General features: G+C 41.2%; 2 protein-coding genes across 2 annotated transcripts; one reads left to right on the plus strand and one right to left on the minus strand.

Annotated features, from left to right (window-relative positions):
- Positions 1-996: 996 nt before the first annotated feature.
- On the minus strand, positions 997-8,917 carry LOC141584532 (small cysteine and glycine repeat-containing protein 8-like). The gene has a single exon (XM_074398940.1). The coding sequence runs from the start codon at positions 1,750-1,752 to the stop codon at positions 1,420-1,422; it is 333 nt and encodes a 110-aa protein (XP_074255041.1). The 5' UTR covers positions 1,753-8,917; the 3' UTR covers positions 997-1,419.
- A 2,028-nt stretch (positions 8,918-10,945) lies between these two features.
- LOC141584533 (small cysteine and glycine repeat-containing protein 9-like) lies at positions 10,946-11,851 on the plus strand. The gene has a single exon (XM_074398941.1). It carries the CDS (start codon positions 10,995-10,997, stop codon positions 11,322-11,324), a length of 330 nt encoding a protein of 109 aa, XP_074255042.1. The 5' UTR covers positions 10,946-10,994; the 3' UTR covers positions 11,325-11,851.
- Positions 11,852-16,616: the final 4,765 nt, after the last annotated feature.

Raw genomic sequence — 16,616 nt, forward strand, 5'->3', positions numbered from 1 at the left:
CCCCTCTGCTGCACTGCTGGTGGAGTTGGACTTTGGAAACCAGACCTTGGACCCAACATCAATGTGGGGCTCCCACTCCTGCCCACTGGGTTGGATTAACCCACCAAGTCAGCAACTAGAGACCAGCAGGTCTCCCCACTCTGAAGGTTTGCCTGGTGAGTTTAATGCATGAGATCAGCAGAACAGAGAAGAGACACACAGCTGTAGGAGGCCATGCCAAGGACATCAGCAAGGACGTGAGCTACATGGAACCTCCCAACCCCACACAGCGCTCAAGCTCCTTGTCCTGGCAAATACTTTACAGTCTTTTCAGAAACCACTCAGCATAGCAAGGTAGAGGCTACATGCATTCCCCCTTTCTTTGGGGCTGATTTTTTGTTTCCTAGATAATTTTTTTCTTTAAGATAGTGTCTCACTCTGTCACCCAGGCTAGAGTGCAGTGATGTTATCATGGCTCACTGCAGCCTCAACCTCCTGAGATCAAGTGATCCTCTTGCCTTAGCTTCCCATGTAGCTGAGATTATAGGAGCACATCACCATGCCAGGCTAACATTTAGTTTTATTTGCAGAGATGAGGTCTCTTATATTACCCAGGCTGGTCTCCAACAACTGGCCTCAAGGGATCCACCCATCTTGGCCTCCCAAAGTGCTGGGACTACAGACATGAGCCATCACACCTGGTCTCCTAGATACATTTCAAGAAGAAATGCAGACCTATCACCACCATGAATTCACATCACCCTCATCCCACCCTAGAAAATCTTTGGGAGAGTCCAAGTACACAGACCCCACAGGTAAGACATGATTTCAGGGCAGCAGCACAGGGGGCTGTGTACCTCTCTGATAAACAGCTACAGGTTCAAGGGCTGGGCCGATGGCCAGCTTCAGGAGGGTGTAGGAGTGCCAGAGCCAGAATTGGACTCATTGCATGGGGGCAGATGAGCTGATGAAGGAATTGACAAAAAAATATATATGACTAATGAAGAGATTTTTGTTATACACCAAGTCATTTTATTAGGAAATTTTAAAGAGCAAACAGACAAAAGAAATGGAAAAGACTGCACACAGGCAATGAACAGAAAAATGGTGAAACCCAGGACTGACTATTTAGAAAAGACTGAACATTATGAAATAATAAACTAAGGTTCCTGGTTGGCTCTGACTTTAGCCAGTTATCATCAGCTGCTTGGTTGACCGTTTGTTTCACACTGTGTGGTCCTGGCAAGTTTGTGCAGAGTTCAGGCAAAGGAAGATCCCAGGACAAATCACAAGGCCCATGAAGCACAAGGCAAGGAGATCCACTGGTGACAGATAGGTTAGAAAAAGGATTAGACAGAATGGGGTTAAGCAGAGCCTTACCAGCGGGAGACAGTGAGGGCTCCCAGAGCTCCTGAGCAGGGGCGGAGCCAGGCCAGCAGCCTAACAGCAGCATTGCTTTTGGCAGCAGCACTTCTGCTGGCAGCATCCCTTCTGCTGGCAACAGCCCTTCCCACAGCCGCAGCCACACGAGCTGCAGGTGCGGCGGCAGCAGCAGATCACAGGTGTGCTGCAGCAGCCCCCACAGCAGCCACGGCAGCAGGGGCAGCAGCTGGAGCAGCAGCCCACCCGGTAGCACCGGCAGGTGGTGCAGCTGCCACAGCCGCCACAGCCACCACAGCCACCACCACAGCCACCACCGCAGCCACCACCACAGCCACCACCACAGCCACCACCGCAGCCACCACCGCAGCCACCACAACCACAGCAACCCATGGTGTCAGTAGAGAGGATGCAGATGAAGTGAGAAGGGAGGACTCAGGAGAGGTGAGGAGGTCTGATGCCTCCTTCTGCTGGGGGAGGCCCTTATATACCAACTCTGGGGAGAGGAGAGGGAAGACACATGACCACTTCCTTGTTATTGTTTATTTCCATTTCCACAGGGAAACCTCCTGTGTATGTCCCTATTAGGCACCTTTCATCTCATTAAGTCACTTATCTTCAGTTCGGCTGAATTAGCCTCTCTTCCATCCAGTGGGAATATCCAGCCAAGAACCTATCCCTATTTTCAAATACAACCAGTCCTGGAATAGATGAGCCAGAGGGATACATCTGTCATTGATGGTTTCCTTGCTCATCAATATTTTCCCAGGGGAATCACATATTTCCCTTGACATCTCTCCAGAAAAAAATTCCTAAGGTTTACTTCAGTAGGAGAAGGAGAACACAGAAGCTAACATAAAGGAAGTTCCCAATATTTGCTATTTTCTTTCACTGGTCTGGAATTCAAAGAGGCCACCTGCATGTAGGTTAGTGGCTATATCTGATTCTTCTACCTGGGAGATACCCTCAGCACACACAGTGAGCTCCTTTAGGGAATTATCAAGATCAGCGTCACTAGGGAAGCCCACAGCTCTCAGATTCAGCTTCAGTACCTTCTAGTCCTCGGGTTTCTGCCTCCTAATTAATTTTTCTCACACAAGTGACATTTTGTATGTCCCACCTTAACGACAGAGCTGACAATAAGCCAACCAGAGGTAAGGGTCCAGAGGCCCCAGGAAGCTCCACTGTCTCCAAAGACACCCTCATCTGACCTTGCAATGTTGCTCAGAACTCAGGAAGAAGGGGATGAATCAGTGTCAGGCTTCCCAAAATGCCCAAACCGTGTATATCAGGTCTCGTTCCACAAGACATTAAAAGGCACTACACATTTGACTATTTGTGAGAAATAATGAATTTAAATAAAGCCAAACAGGCTTTTTGACTCTGGTCTTCTCTGTGGCTTGCCTTTGTCACGTGCTCTGTGACTCTCCAAATGGAAGGGGAAGTATGCAGAGCCCCACACCCCGCCCTGAACTTCCTTTCAGTCTGGAAAGCAAGGCTTTCGTTTACTTCTCACGTGTGAAGTCCCGGGATGTCCCAGGTTCGGATTTTGATGGGGGATTTAGAAAAGCACATTCACACACTGACCAAAAAGAAAAAGGGTAGAGCAGCGGTTCTCAAACATATTACTCTTGTGACCCCTATGCTCCTAAAAAGTAGTGAGAACTCCAAATTGTCCTTGTCATATGGCTTATATCTATAGATATTTATTGCATTCTAAATACTGAGACTTTATAAAGGTTTATTAATTCATTTTAAAAGAACAATATAAGCCCATTACATGATCACATACATAATACATTTTGAGGAAAAAGTAACTGCATTTTCTTAAATAAAAAAGAATTCATGAGGACAGTGGCTATTATTTTATATTTTTGCCAAACTCTTTAATGTCTGATTTGATCAAAGACAGCTGGATTCTCATTCTCCTCCTGCAATGAATCTATTATCCTACGGTATTTTGGGTGGAGTAAAAATCCAGCCTGACACAGATTTGCAGTTGGAAAGAGGAGTATCTTAATAAGCTCAGGATCCCAGAGGTCCTTAGATCATACTTCGAAGACCGCTATAGCAGAGACTGTAGTCCCAGCTACTCGAGAGGCTGAGGCAGGAAAACGGCTTGAACCCAGAAGGTGGGGGTTGCAGTAAGCCAAGATCACACCACTGCACTCCAGCCTGGGCAACAGAGTGTGATTCCATCTCAAAAATAAAAATAAAAATAAAGATTATACACAAAAAAATAGGCACAGTGGAGCTGTAGTCCCAGCTATTCAAAAGGCTGAGATTGAGAATCTCCTTTAGCCCGGAAGTTTAAAGCCAAGCTGGGCAATATAGCAAGACTCCTTCTCTTAAAAAAAATAATTGTTTTAAGCTTATACATAATAAAATTGTTGGCATGTCTTTTAAAATATAAAAAATATGAAGAAGCAAAATATTACCTATAATTCTATTTAAGTATAATTAGTGATAATTTTCTGTTATGAAAGTTATACATGCTTATTGTAGAAAATTTGAAAAATACACAGAAATATGAAGAAAAAAATTATTCATAATCATACCTTATGGAAATAACCATTCTTCACTTTGTAATTTTCTTCCAGAATTTTATGTCCACCCATCTGCATTACTTAAAAACAAAATTGGGGATTGCTGTTTGCTCACTTACTATAAAAAAATAAGAATCTTCACCAAAACTTTCCCACTTCTCCCTAGACAACCCCTGCATAAGAAATGCTCTAACTCAAACCCCCAGTGACCTTCATTGTGGTGGAGTCCACAATATGCTCTTTGGCAATGTTACAAGATGACTCTGTAGACTATGTAATAGACAAATCTCCCTGTCTTAACACATTTTCATCTCTTGACTTTTATGATACAAAATTCCTTGCTTTTCTCCTACCACTTCTGTTATTCTTCTTCAGTCTACTTTGTAAAACATGACTCTGGGAGGCTTGAGACTTGGTAAATAAGTCTTCCTTGTTGTGTATTTGGGAGAATTTCACTTTTTAAAGATCCCATTTACTTCTTTGTTGAATACCTTAGACTTGATTACATGGATGTACCTTTTTAAAATTCTGATTTTCCAGAAGACCTTCAGTCTCAAATATTTTCAAGTATATATTCCTAAATGTAAGATCATTGTTTCTTTTTGGAGGGCAGGAGGCAGGATATCAACAGGTCTTCTGATAATGATCTGAATAATAAGGGAGCTATAACTCTTCATCCACTTGGATCTGGACCAGAGCTGCCTAGTAGGACTTTCTGGGAAGATGAAAATGTTCTATTCTGAGCTTACCAATATGGTAGCCACTTGCCACATGTGTCTATAGAGTATTTAAAATGTAACTAATGAAGCTGAAGAACACAATTTTTTACTTTACTTATTTTCGATTAATTTGAACTTAATTAGCCTACATGGTGAGTGGCTGCCATATTGAAGAGAACAATTCCACAGTGTAGTTCTTTGAAAGGAGGAAGCATACCTTGTCCTTACTGGCATCAATTTATCAGAAGTTGAATAACTGTCTGCTGTAATATATTTCAGACACTGTGTAGCACTTGGGAGAGTAAGATGAATGAGAGATGAAACCAGCCCTAAAGAAACATGTAAGGTCCATCAAATAAGACACAAAAGCAAATCATAAGAATTTATTATGAAAACCCCTAAAACAGATGCCCAAGTAGAAAACATATGGGGGATCAATTATGTGAATTCCCAATGCCTAGCACAGCTCCTAATATATAATACAGTCTGCTGTAACACTTGTTTTTGAAAATGTAACTATGTTCCAGGGAGGGTTGTACTGGGCAACAACTGGAGTATAATGCAAATTTTGCACTTGCTTGTGTGCAATTTTGTCCAAGAGAAATACCAAGTAGATACAGCAAACTGCACCCAGCTAAAACGCACACATGCATACTTCAAACAACTACCTACTAGCTACCTGTTCACCAATGTGCTGAGTGAAACCCATCCACACATGCAGTTACAACTTTCTGTTTCATTTCAGATACTACTCCCTTCCCATCACTTGACAATAACACAAGCTGCAACCCTTCTTACACCCACTTCCATAAGCAAACTTCAGGTAAAGTACCACATTTATTAAGGATATATGTATATCCTGTAACTGTGCACTCTTTTTATTAAGTTCTCCATCTTGTCTTTAATGAGTCACTGATGGTTTTTTGAGTGCTGTTCCCAAAGCTGTTTTATCCGTAAGTCCTATGATTTTATTGCACAATTTTGTACTGTCTCGTGATTTTTAGGAGCATATAGGTTGTGTTTTAGAAGAACTGACTATAGTTGCAGAAAGAAAAAAAAAAATCTTAGCCATGAGTGCAGTTAGTACCCAGATCTTGGATTCTAAATATCATTATCCAATAAAAGAAACCAGTATTCTTGGAGAGCAGGCTGATTCCAGATCTGGAATAGGAAATGGGTGAAATGGGACCTTGAACATCTTATGCCAGAATATGTTAGTATTTCAAAAATTATGAAGATATTTTTTAAAACCACAGACCAGCTTGAAGGTGGTACCAATGGCAAAACTTGGGATAACTTGAGTATCAAAATAATGACAATAACAGATATATAACTCAATGAATAGAATAGGGTTCTAACAACCAATATTGATATAAATGATTACATGGGAGAATGCATATCTTTGACCTAGCCAGACATTGCTTAATTGCTCCCAGAATTGGGTATAGCAATTTACACTCCCACCTAACAAACTATGAGAATTCCAGTGGTTTGACATTCTCACCAGTATTTGGTATTGTCAGATTTGAACATTTCGATAATCAGGTGGATGTAAAATTAAAACCACGTTGTGGTTTTTCTGTGCTTTTCTGATTACTAGTGAGGTTGAGCATCTTTTCGTGTTGAGTTTTGTCTTCTATAACTCCTCAGTTCATATTCTTCAGTCGTTTTTCTATTAAGTGGATTTCTTTTTAGAATTAATTTGTTCTTCAGCCTAGAGTTTATTTTAATCTTTATTTTTAGCTTTTTGTTGTTGTTGCTGGTGGTGGTGGTGGTGGTTTTTGGGTTTTTTGAGACAGAGTTTTGCTCTTATTGGCCAGGCTGGGGTACAACGGCACAATCTTGGCTCACTGCAACCTCCGCCTCCCAGGTTCAAGTGATTCTCCTGCCTCAGCCTCCCAAGTGGCTGGGATTATAGGTATGTACCACCATGCCTGGCTAATTTTTTGTATTTTTAAAATAAATGGGGTTTTAAAATGTTAGACTGGTCTTGAACTCCTGACCTCAGGTCATCTGCCGACCTCAGCTTCCCAAAGTGCTGCGATTACAGGTATGAGACACTGCACCCAGCCAATTTTCAGCATGTTTTTATGTGAAGATGTTTTCTTTTTCATTTGAAGTATTTTCAGTTTAATTTATAGTTTACTTTACTGTTTGGATTTTTCTATTCTAAGAAATAATTTATCCTTGATGAACACAGATGCAGAAATGCTCAACAAAATGCTGCAAATCAAATCCCACAGCCATCAAAAAGCTTATCCACTATGATCAAGTAGGCTTTATCCCTGGGATAAAAGGTTGGTTCAACACATGCAAATCAATAAATGAGATTCATTACATAAACAAAAGACAAAAACCACATGATTATCCCAATACATGCAGAAAAGGCTACTGATAAAATTCAACATCCTTTCATGTTAAAAACTCTCAATAAACTAGGTATTGAAGAAACATATCTCAAAATAATAAGAACCATCTATGATAAACCCATTGTCAATATTATACTGAATGGGCAAAAGCCAGAAGCATTCCTGTCAAAACTGGCAAAAGACAAGGATGTTCTTTCTCACCATCGCTATTCAACATAGTACTGCAAGTTCTGGACAGAACAATCAGGCAAGGGAAATAAATAAAGTGCATCCAAATAGAAAGAGAGGAAGTCAAACTATCCCTGTTTGTAGATGACATAATCCTACATCTAGAAAACCCCACGGTCTCCGCCCCAAAGCTCCTTAAGCTCATAAAGAATTTCAGCAAAGCTTCAGAATACAAAATCAATGAACAAAACTTGGCAGCATTCCTATACACCAACAACAGTCAAGTTGAGAGCCAAGTTAGGAATGCAATCCCATTCACAATTGCAACAAAAAGAATAAGATACTTAGGAATACAGTTAACCAGGGAGGTGAAAGAGCTCTACAATGAGAATTACAAAGCACTCCTCAAAGAAATCAGAGATGACACAAACAAATGGAAAAACATCCTATGTTCGTGGATAGGAAAAATCAATATCATTAAAATGGCCATACTGCCCAAAGCAATTTACAGATTCAATGCTATTCCTATCAAACTACCAATGACATTCTTTACAGAACTAGAAAAAAATATTTTAAAATTCACATAGAACCAAAAAAGAGTCTGAACAGCCAAGGTAATCCTAAGTAAAAAGAAAGAAGCAGGAGGCAACATGTTACCCAGCTTCAAACTATATTATAAGGCTACAGTAACCAAAACAGAATGGTACTAGCACAGAAACAGACACATAGACCAATGAAATAGAATAGAGAGCCCAGAAATAATGCTGCTCACCTACAGCCATCTGATCTTTGACAAAGGTGACAAAAACAAGCAATGGAGAAAGGACTCCCTATTCAATAAATGGTGCTGGGATAACTGGCTAGCCATATGCAGAAGATTGAAATGGGACCCTTTCCTTACACCATATACAAAAATCAACTCGAGATGGATTGAAGACTTAAATGTAAAACCCAAAACTATAAGAACCCTAGAAGAAAATCTAGGCAATACCATTCAGGACATCAGCATAGGCAAAGACTTCATGCCGAAGATGTCAAAAGCAATTGCAACAAAGGCCAAAATTGACAAATGAGATCTAAGTAAACTAAAGAGTTTCTATGCAGCAAAAGGAACTATCAACAGAGTAAAGAGAAAACCTACAGAATGAGAGAAGTTATTTGCAAATTATGCATCTAACAAAGGTCTAATATCCAGCATCTATAAGGAACTTGGACAAGTGTACAAGTGAAAAGCAACCTCATTTAAAAGTGAGCAAAGGAAATAAACAGACACTTTTCAAAAGAAGTCATACATGCAGTCAACAAACATATGAAGAAAAGCTCAGTATCACTAATCATTAGAGAAATGCAAATCAAAACTGCAATGAGATACTATCTCATAAGTCAGTATGGCTACTATTAAAAAGTCAAAAAATAACAGATGCTGGGTATGTTGCAGAAGTAAAGAAATGCCTATATGATGTCGATTGGAGTGTAAATTAGTTCAACCATTGTGGAAAATAGTCTGGTGATTACTCAAAGAGCTAAAAACAAAACTACCATTTGACCCAGCCATCCCATTGCTGGATATATACCCAAAGGAATATAAATCATTCTACCATAAAGATACATACACACATGTTCATTACAGCACTATTCACTATAGCAAAGACATGGAATCAACCTACATGCCCACCAGTGGTATACTGGATAAAGAAATTTATTCATTTAGGAATTTCTCTATCCAGGCCACTATCATGTAATTTTATGCAGCCATAAAAATGAGGTCATGGAGGGGCATGGATGGAGCTGCAGGTGATTATCCTTAGCAAACTAATCCAGGAACAGAAAGCCAAATACTTCATTTTCTCACTTATAAGTGGGAGTTAAATTATGAGAACACGTGGATACAATAGGAGAACAGCAAACACTGGAGTCAGCTTGAGGGTGGAAGCTGGGAAGAGGAAGGGGATCAGAAAAAATAACTATTGGATACTAAGTTTAGCACCCAGTGATGAAATAATCTGTTAACCAAACCCTCATGACATGAATTTACCTATAACAAACCTGCACATGTACTTCTCAACCTAAAAGTTAGAAAAAGAAAAAGAAATAATTCATTGTGTCTTCTTTAAATATCAAGCTTTGCTTTTCATTTTTAGATCTCAAAATTACATGGAACTTTCTTTGATGTATGGTGTGAAGAAAGATGCTAGTATATTTTTATTCATATGGATAACCTGTTATTTCAGTACTAACACTGAATAGTCAATATTTTCTTCCGATTTGTAATGGTTCTGCCATATACCAAATTCCAAAATCTATGTGATTCCGTTTCTGGGCTCTCTATTCCTCTCCATTAGTTGTCTATCTCTCTCAGCAACAAAATTTCTCACTGTTTTAATGACCACAGCCTTAGAATTAGTCCCCAAATCTGATGTGGCAAACTTTCCTCCTCATTCCTCTTAAAATATGTATTTGATATTATCGACCTTTTGTTTTGTCAAATGTATTTTAGGGGCATCTGTCAAGTTAAAAACAAAACAAGAGAAGTGTTTACATCTCTTAGTGTTTTTAATAAATTGCAATGAATTTATTAATTTATTTGAGAAGGATTGACATCTTTTATATAATTGAGACTTCCAGTCCACAAACCTCTATTTATTTCTTCTTTTATGTCTCTCAGTAGAATTTAGTAATTTTTCCCATCAAGATCTTGCATGTCATTGGATTCATGTTATATTTTTATTTTAATTTTGTTGTTATTTTAAATGGATTCTCCAAATCCTTGTTTTGAGTAAACCCATTTGAAAAGTAATTTTTAAAATTACATTTTCTATTTGATATAAAATCTCTGTTGAATATTAATTTTTCTTTTTCTTTTTTTTTTTTTTGAGACAGAGTCTTGCTCTGTTACCTAGGCTGGAGTTTAGTGGTGTGATCTCAGTTCACTGCGACCTCTGCCTCCTCTCTCTCTTCAAGAGATTCTCCTGCCTCAGCCTTCTGAGTAGCTGGGACTACAGGCACATGCCACCATGACCAGCTAATTTTTGTATTTTTCGTAGAGACAAGGTTTCACCATGTTAGTCAGGCTGGTCTCGAACTCCTGACCTCGTGATCCACCCACCTCAGCCTCCCAAAGTGCAGGGATTACAGGTGTGAGCCACTGTGCCCGGTCTGAATATTGATTTTTAAGGGCCCCATTTCCTCCAGGACTTCTATTACCTTTAAAATATAAATATGAATTTCCCAAATGGAAACAATATGCAAAATTTCCTGGGCTTCTTTGATGATAAAACTCATTTTAATAAAGAGTCTATATACCTAATGTGTTGGGTTTTTTAAAGGGCAATTAAGGTTAATACACATAAAATGTATATACTTAGAGTAAAAGACAGATAAACTTCAAATGAGGACTCTCTCTGGGCAGCTATTACTGGTTGGCAAAAGAGGAGAAAAGGCTGGATCTCTTTGGCTTAGACCATCAACTACTATCAAAAGAATTTTACCGTCAGGCAGACAGACTGAAACAATGCAGTGTTTTATGAAAAAAAAAAAAAAAAAAAAAAAAAAAAAAAAAAAAAAAAAAAAAGTCAGTTCTGATTTCATTTCTGAAATAGACGTAAATTTATCTAAAACTGAAATAAAAATCAAGCTGTATACACCCTGAGGAAGTAACAAACAGGAAACAGAAGTTTGCCACAGAAAGTGGCCAAAACAACAAGGAAGTGACTGCAGTCAGGTGCCAAGTCCCAGAAGGAGTATTTAAGGGTCCCTTGCAGAGGGAAGCATCAGACTTCCTCACCTTTCACCTCCTCCCTTCTCACTTCACCTGAGTCCTATCTACTGACACCATGGGTTGCTGTGGTTGTGGTGGCTGTGGTGGTGGCTGCAGTGGTGGCTGTGGCGGCTGCGGTGGTGGCTGTGGTGGTGGTTGTGGTGGCTGTGGTGGTGGCTGTGGCGGCTGTGGCAGCTGCACCACCTGCAGGTGCTACCGGGTGGGCTGCTGCTCCAGCTGCTGCCCCTGCTGCCACGGCTGCTGTGGGGGCTGCTGTAGCACGCCTGTGATCTGCTGCTGCCGTCGCACCTGCAGCTCATGTGGCTGTGGCTGTGGGAAGGGCTGTTGCCAGCAGAAGGGATGCTGCCAGCAAAAGTGCTGCTGCCAGAAGCAATGCTGCTGCTAGGTGGGGCACCTGCCTCTGGAAGAGTTTGCTGGATCTCACTTGCCCATTGTAAGTCTCCCCCCATCTCGCCCTGCTTCTTTTTCCATCACCAGGAGTCACACATGTGCACTCAAGGGCTGTAGATGTGATACCCTCCTCTCTGTCACATCGCAAATCTATAATTTCAAAATATTGAGTGATCTTGATGTGAACAAGGAAAACCATGAAAGCAGGGGAGAGCCCAGCTCCTGCAAACAATTCACGTGTTGAAGAAATGGAAACTGAAATCATCGTAACTTTCACGTTTTTCTGAAATTCCTTAACACAGTGCCTGCCCTTCTTTTAACTGCACCATAAATTACATGCTATTTCCACTCCATTTTCATATCCAGCAGTTCTCTACTGCCAAAAATTTAATTCATAGAATAATGTACCACGTATTGATGGCTAAAGATCTCTTTTACCTTTACTCACTGTCTTGCTATAAAAGGACCTTTTGTGCTGTATAAATTCACCCAAATTAAATAAAGAAACCCTGTTGGGAAGAACTTCCTCTACTGTCAGATTCATTTCTTTTACGATCGAAGTTGTGCTAAGATGCATTATGGGCCCAATATCCAGGGCAGAAACACTTCACATATAGGAGCAGATCTCAGGGAAGCCTTATTTACCCAACTTCAATTTCTCTGTCTCACTGTTTGTGACACTCATTTCTTTGGAGTCAATGGAAATGTTATTTATTCCCAAATTGCCTACATCCCACTTACACTCACTGGGTCAGGTCAAAGGAGCATGAATGCAATTTGAGTTGCTGACATGCCAAGAATAGCAGATACTTTACCCCAAATCAGCCTAACCCATCCTGAAAACAATAACCTTAAAAACAAATGTAATCCATTTCCTAATCTGCCTTAAATCTTTCCTTTTCTAATCCCAATTAGAAATATACGACCTTAAGGCTTGGCACGGTGGTTGACACCTGTAATCCCAGCACTTTGGGAGGCCAAAGTGGGTGAATCACCTGAGGTCAGGAGTTTGAGATGAGCCTGGCCAACATGGTGAAATCCCATCTCTTCTAAAAATAGAAAAATTAGCTGAGCATGGTGGCAGGTACCTGTAATCCCAGATACTCAGGAAGCTGAGATGAGAGAATTGCTTGAACCCAGGAAGCGGAGGTTGCAGTAAGCCAAGATCACGCCAGCCTGGGTGACAGAGCAAAACTTTGTCTCAAAACAAAAAAAGGAAGCATATGACCTTGGATACAAAACACTTATCACAGAGAAGGATTTTCAGAAGAGGCCACAACCAGGTCAGGCCAGCAGATATCTGCCTCATGCAGAATTGCCTCTGTGCTGGGACGGGTTGAGACATACTGGGAGCAGGCGTGTATGCAGGTCCTAACAAAGTCTAAGGACCCCAAGTTATGCCCACCTTGAAGATGTAGAGGTTTCAATCTCTTGTTTTTACTCTAGCATTAATCTTAGAAATGATGATGATGGCTTAATGTTATATTGGCCAGTTTCTAAGAGCAATTCATCACCTCATTTCCATGAGAAAAACAAGCAAAAGTACAAAATGGATCTAAGAGGTTGATCGAGGATCCACCATATTATTTATGTGAATTCATGTGCAGGAGCATGATTTTTTAAAGCCTCTCTGCAACATGCAGATAAGGACTGAAATTACACTTAGCCAATACAAACTAAGAATATAGCATTAAGTACCCGATTGTTCACGACCCAGGAAGTTGTTCCTCATGTGTAACTAACAGAAGTTAAACAGATATCTGGCATGGTGGCTTACGCCTGTAATTATAGCACTTTGGGAGGCCGAGGCGGGTGGATCGCTTGAGCTCAACAGTTCAAGATCAGCCTGGGCAACATGGTGAAACCCCATCTCTCCAAAAAGTACAAAAATTAGCTGGTGTGGTGGCACACATCTGAAATCCTAGCTACTTGGGTGGCTGAAGCACAAGAATCGCTTTAACCCGGGGAGGTGGAGGTTGCAGTGAGCTAAGAATGTGCCACTGCACTCCAGCCTAGGTGATAGAGTAAGACTCTGTCTCAAAAAAAAAAGAAAATAAATAAACAAGTTAAACAGAGAGCAAAGTTAAACAGAAAGAAAACACCTACGTGACTGAAGAATTCAATAGCAACACCTAGTAAATTTAGAAATTGAAAAAAATTAATCTACACTGACTTTGTGGTATATCCTACATTTTAAATAATCATTTACTTTTAGACAGGAGAATTTCTAAAAAAAATTCAGGATAAAGGGTGACTTTTTCTCTTTAGAAGAAGTCCAGGTATAGAAAATCTGTGTCCTCTATTGCTAGCCCATTTCAATGCACTGTTATCCTCCACTTAAAAGTCTTCCATAAGCATGATTGAAATCTTCCCTGCTTTTGTGTTTCCTCTTGTCCTCTGTAGACCAAAGAGCAACATCTAAAGATCTGCTCAACAAAACCTTTTGTAGACCTGCTGACAGTCTCATTTTTTTAAACAACTAGATCTCATGTAAACTCATTACTGTAGGGAAGGCACCAAGCCATTCATGAGGGATCCACCTCCATGATCCAAACACGTCCCACTAGGCCCCCCTCCAATACTGGAGGTCACACTTCAACATGAGATTTGGAGAGCAGAAATATGCAAACCGTATCATTCTGCCCTTGGCCTCCTAAATCTCATGGCCTTCTCACAATGCAAATACAATCATTCCTTCCCAAGAGTCCCCAGTGTTAACTCATTCCAGCATCAGTTCAAAATTCCAGAATCTCATCTGAGACTCAAGGAAAGTTCCTTCCTCCTATAAGCCTATAAGAACAAAAGCAAATTATTTACTTCCAAGACACAATACAGGCATTGAGTAAACATGCCCATTCCAAAAGGCAGAAACTGGCAAAAAGAAAGGGGTAACAGGCCAGAAGTACAGAACACAGCAGGGCAAGGCATTAAACTTTAAAGCTCCAAAATAATGCTTGACTCCAGGTCTCCTCATACCCTGGGTATACTGGTACAAGGGGGTGGGCTCCCAAGGCTTGGACAGCTCCACCCCTGTGGCTTTGCAGAGTGCAGCCCCCATGGCTATTGTCATGGGTCATAGTTGAGTGTCTGTGGCTTTTCCAGGTTCAAGGTGTAAGCTTCTGGTGGCACTACCATTTTGGGATCTGAAGGGTGGGAGGGTGGTGGCCCCTTCCCACAGCTTCACTAGGCAGTGACCTGCTAGGGACTCTGTGTGGGAACTTGATGTGGTTTAGATATTTGTTCCACCCAAATGCCATGTTGAAATGTAATCCCCAATGTTGGAGGTGAGGCATTGTGGGGGATGATTGGATCATAAGGGCAGATCCTTCATGGCTTGGTGCTGTCCTTGTGACAGTGAGTGAGTTCCTGTGAGGTCAAGTTGTTTAAAAGTGTGTGGCACCTCCCCTCCAACTTTGTCTCTTGCTCCCGCTTTTGCAATGTGACATGCCTGCTTCCAGTTTGCCTCCTGCCACCAGTAAAAGCTTGCTGAGGACTCCCCAGAAGCCACACAGATGTCAGCACCATGCTCGTACAGTCTGCAGAACTATAAGCCAATTAAACTACTATCCTTTATAAATTACCCAGGTTTTCTTTATAGCAATGCAAGTATAGCCTATTACAGAGCTTCAACTCTACATTTCCCATCAGCACTGCCCTGGTAGAGCCTTTCTGTGAGGGCTCTGCTCCTGCAGCAGCCTTTTGCCTGGGAACTTAGGCTTTTTCATATGTCCTCTGAAATCTAGGTGGAAGCTGCCAAGCCTCTGCATTCTGCATGCCTGCAGGCTTAACACCACGTAAAAACCACTAACACTTATAGCTTGTGCCATCTGGAGTGGTGGCCAGAGGTATATCAGTTACCCTTTGAGCTAAAGTTGGAGCCAGAGCAGCCAGGATTCTGGAAACAGTGTTCCAAGGCTGAACAGAGCAGTGGAGCCCTAGGACTGACCCCTGAAAACATTCTTTCCTCCTAGGCCTCTGGGCCTATAATGGGAGGAGCTGCCTCAAAAAGTTCTGAAATGTCTTCAAGGCCTTCTTCCCATTGTCTTGGCTATTAGCACCTGGCTAACTTTTAGTATTGACAGTCTCTCTGGCAAGTGGTTGCTCCATAGTCTGCCTGCATTCCTCTCCTAAAAATCTGAAAATAACTTTTTCTTTTTTTTTTTTTTGATATGGAGTTATGCTCTTTTGACAGCCTAGAGTGCAGACACACGATCTCAGCTCACTGCAACCTCCCTCTCTTGGATTCAGGCAATTCCCGTGCCTCAGCCTCCTGAGTAGCTGGGACTATAGGTGCATGCCACCACACCCAGCTAATTTTTCATATTTTAGTAGAGACAGGGTTTCACCTTGGCCAAGATGGTCTCAATCTCTTGACCTCATGATCCGCCCACCTCAGCCTCCCAAAGTGCTGGGATTACAGGCGCAAGCCGCCATGTCCAGCCAACTTTTCCTTTTCTACCATACACCTAGGCTGCAAATTTTCCAAAATTTTACACTCTGCTTCTCTTTTAATTAAAAGTTCCAACTTTAAGTAAATCATTTGTTTCCACATTGATCATAGGTTGTTAGAAGCAACCAAGCCACATCTTGAGTGCTTTGCTGCTTAGAAATTAATTTCATCAGATATGTTATGTTATCACACGTAAGTTCAACCTTCCATGAATCACTAGGGCATGGATACAATGCTGCCAGGTGCTTTGCTAAGACACAACAAGGGAGATCTTTACTCCAGTTCCCAATAAATTCCTCATTCTATCTGAAACCTCATCAGCCTGGCCTTCACTATCCACATGTCTATCAGCATTTTGGTCACAACCACTTAACCAGTCTCTAAGAAGTTCCAAACTTCTCCTCATCTTCCTGTCTTTTTCTGAGCATGCTAAATTCTTCCAACCTCTGCCCATTACCCCATTTCAAAGCTGCTTGCACACCTTTAGGTATCTTTATTGCAACATCCCAGTCCTGGTACCAATTTTCTGTTAGACCATTTTGCATTGCTATAATGGAATACCTGAGACTGGGTAATTTATAAAGAAAAGCTGATTTGGCTCACAGTTCTGCAGGCTGTACAAGCACGGCACCATCATCTGCTTCTCTTTTGGCGAGGTCTCAAAGCTTTTAACCATGGTGGAAGGCACAGTGGGGAGCAGGTGTGTCACATGGTGAGAGAGAAAACAAGAGAAAGAGGGAGGGCCCACTCTCTCTCTTTTTTTTTAACAATTAGATCTCACCTGAGGTCATCACCATGGGGAAGGCATCAAGCCATTTGTGAGGGATCAGCCCCCAC

The sequence above is a fragment of the Saimiri boliviensis genome, chromosome 5 (genome assembly GCF_048565385.1).
Source record: "Saimiri boliviensis isolate mSaiBol1 chromosome 5, mSaiBol1.pri, whole genome shotgun sequence".
NCBI classification, from domain to species: Eukaryota; Metazoa; Chordata; class Mammalia; order Primates; family Cebidae; genus Saimiri; species Saimiri boliviensis.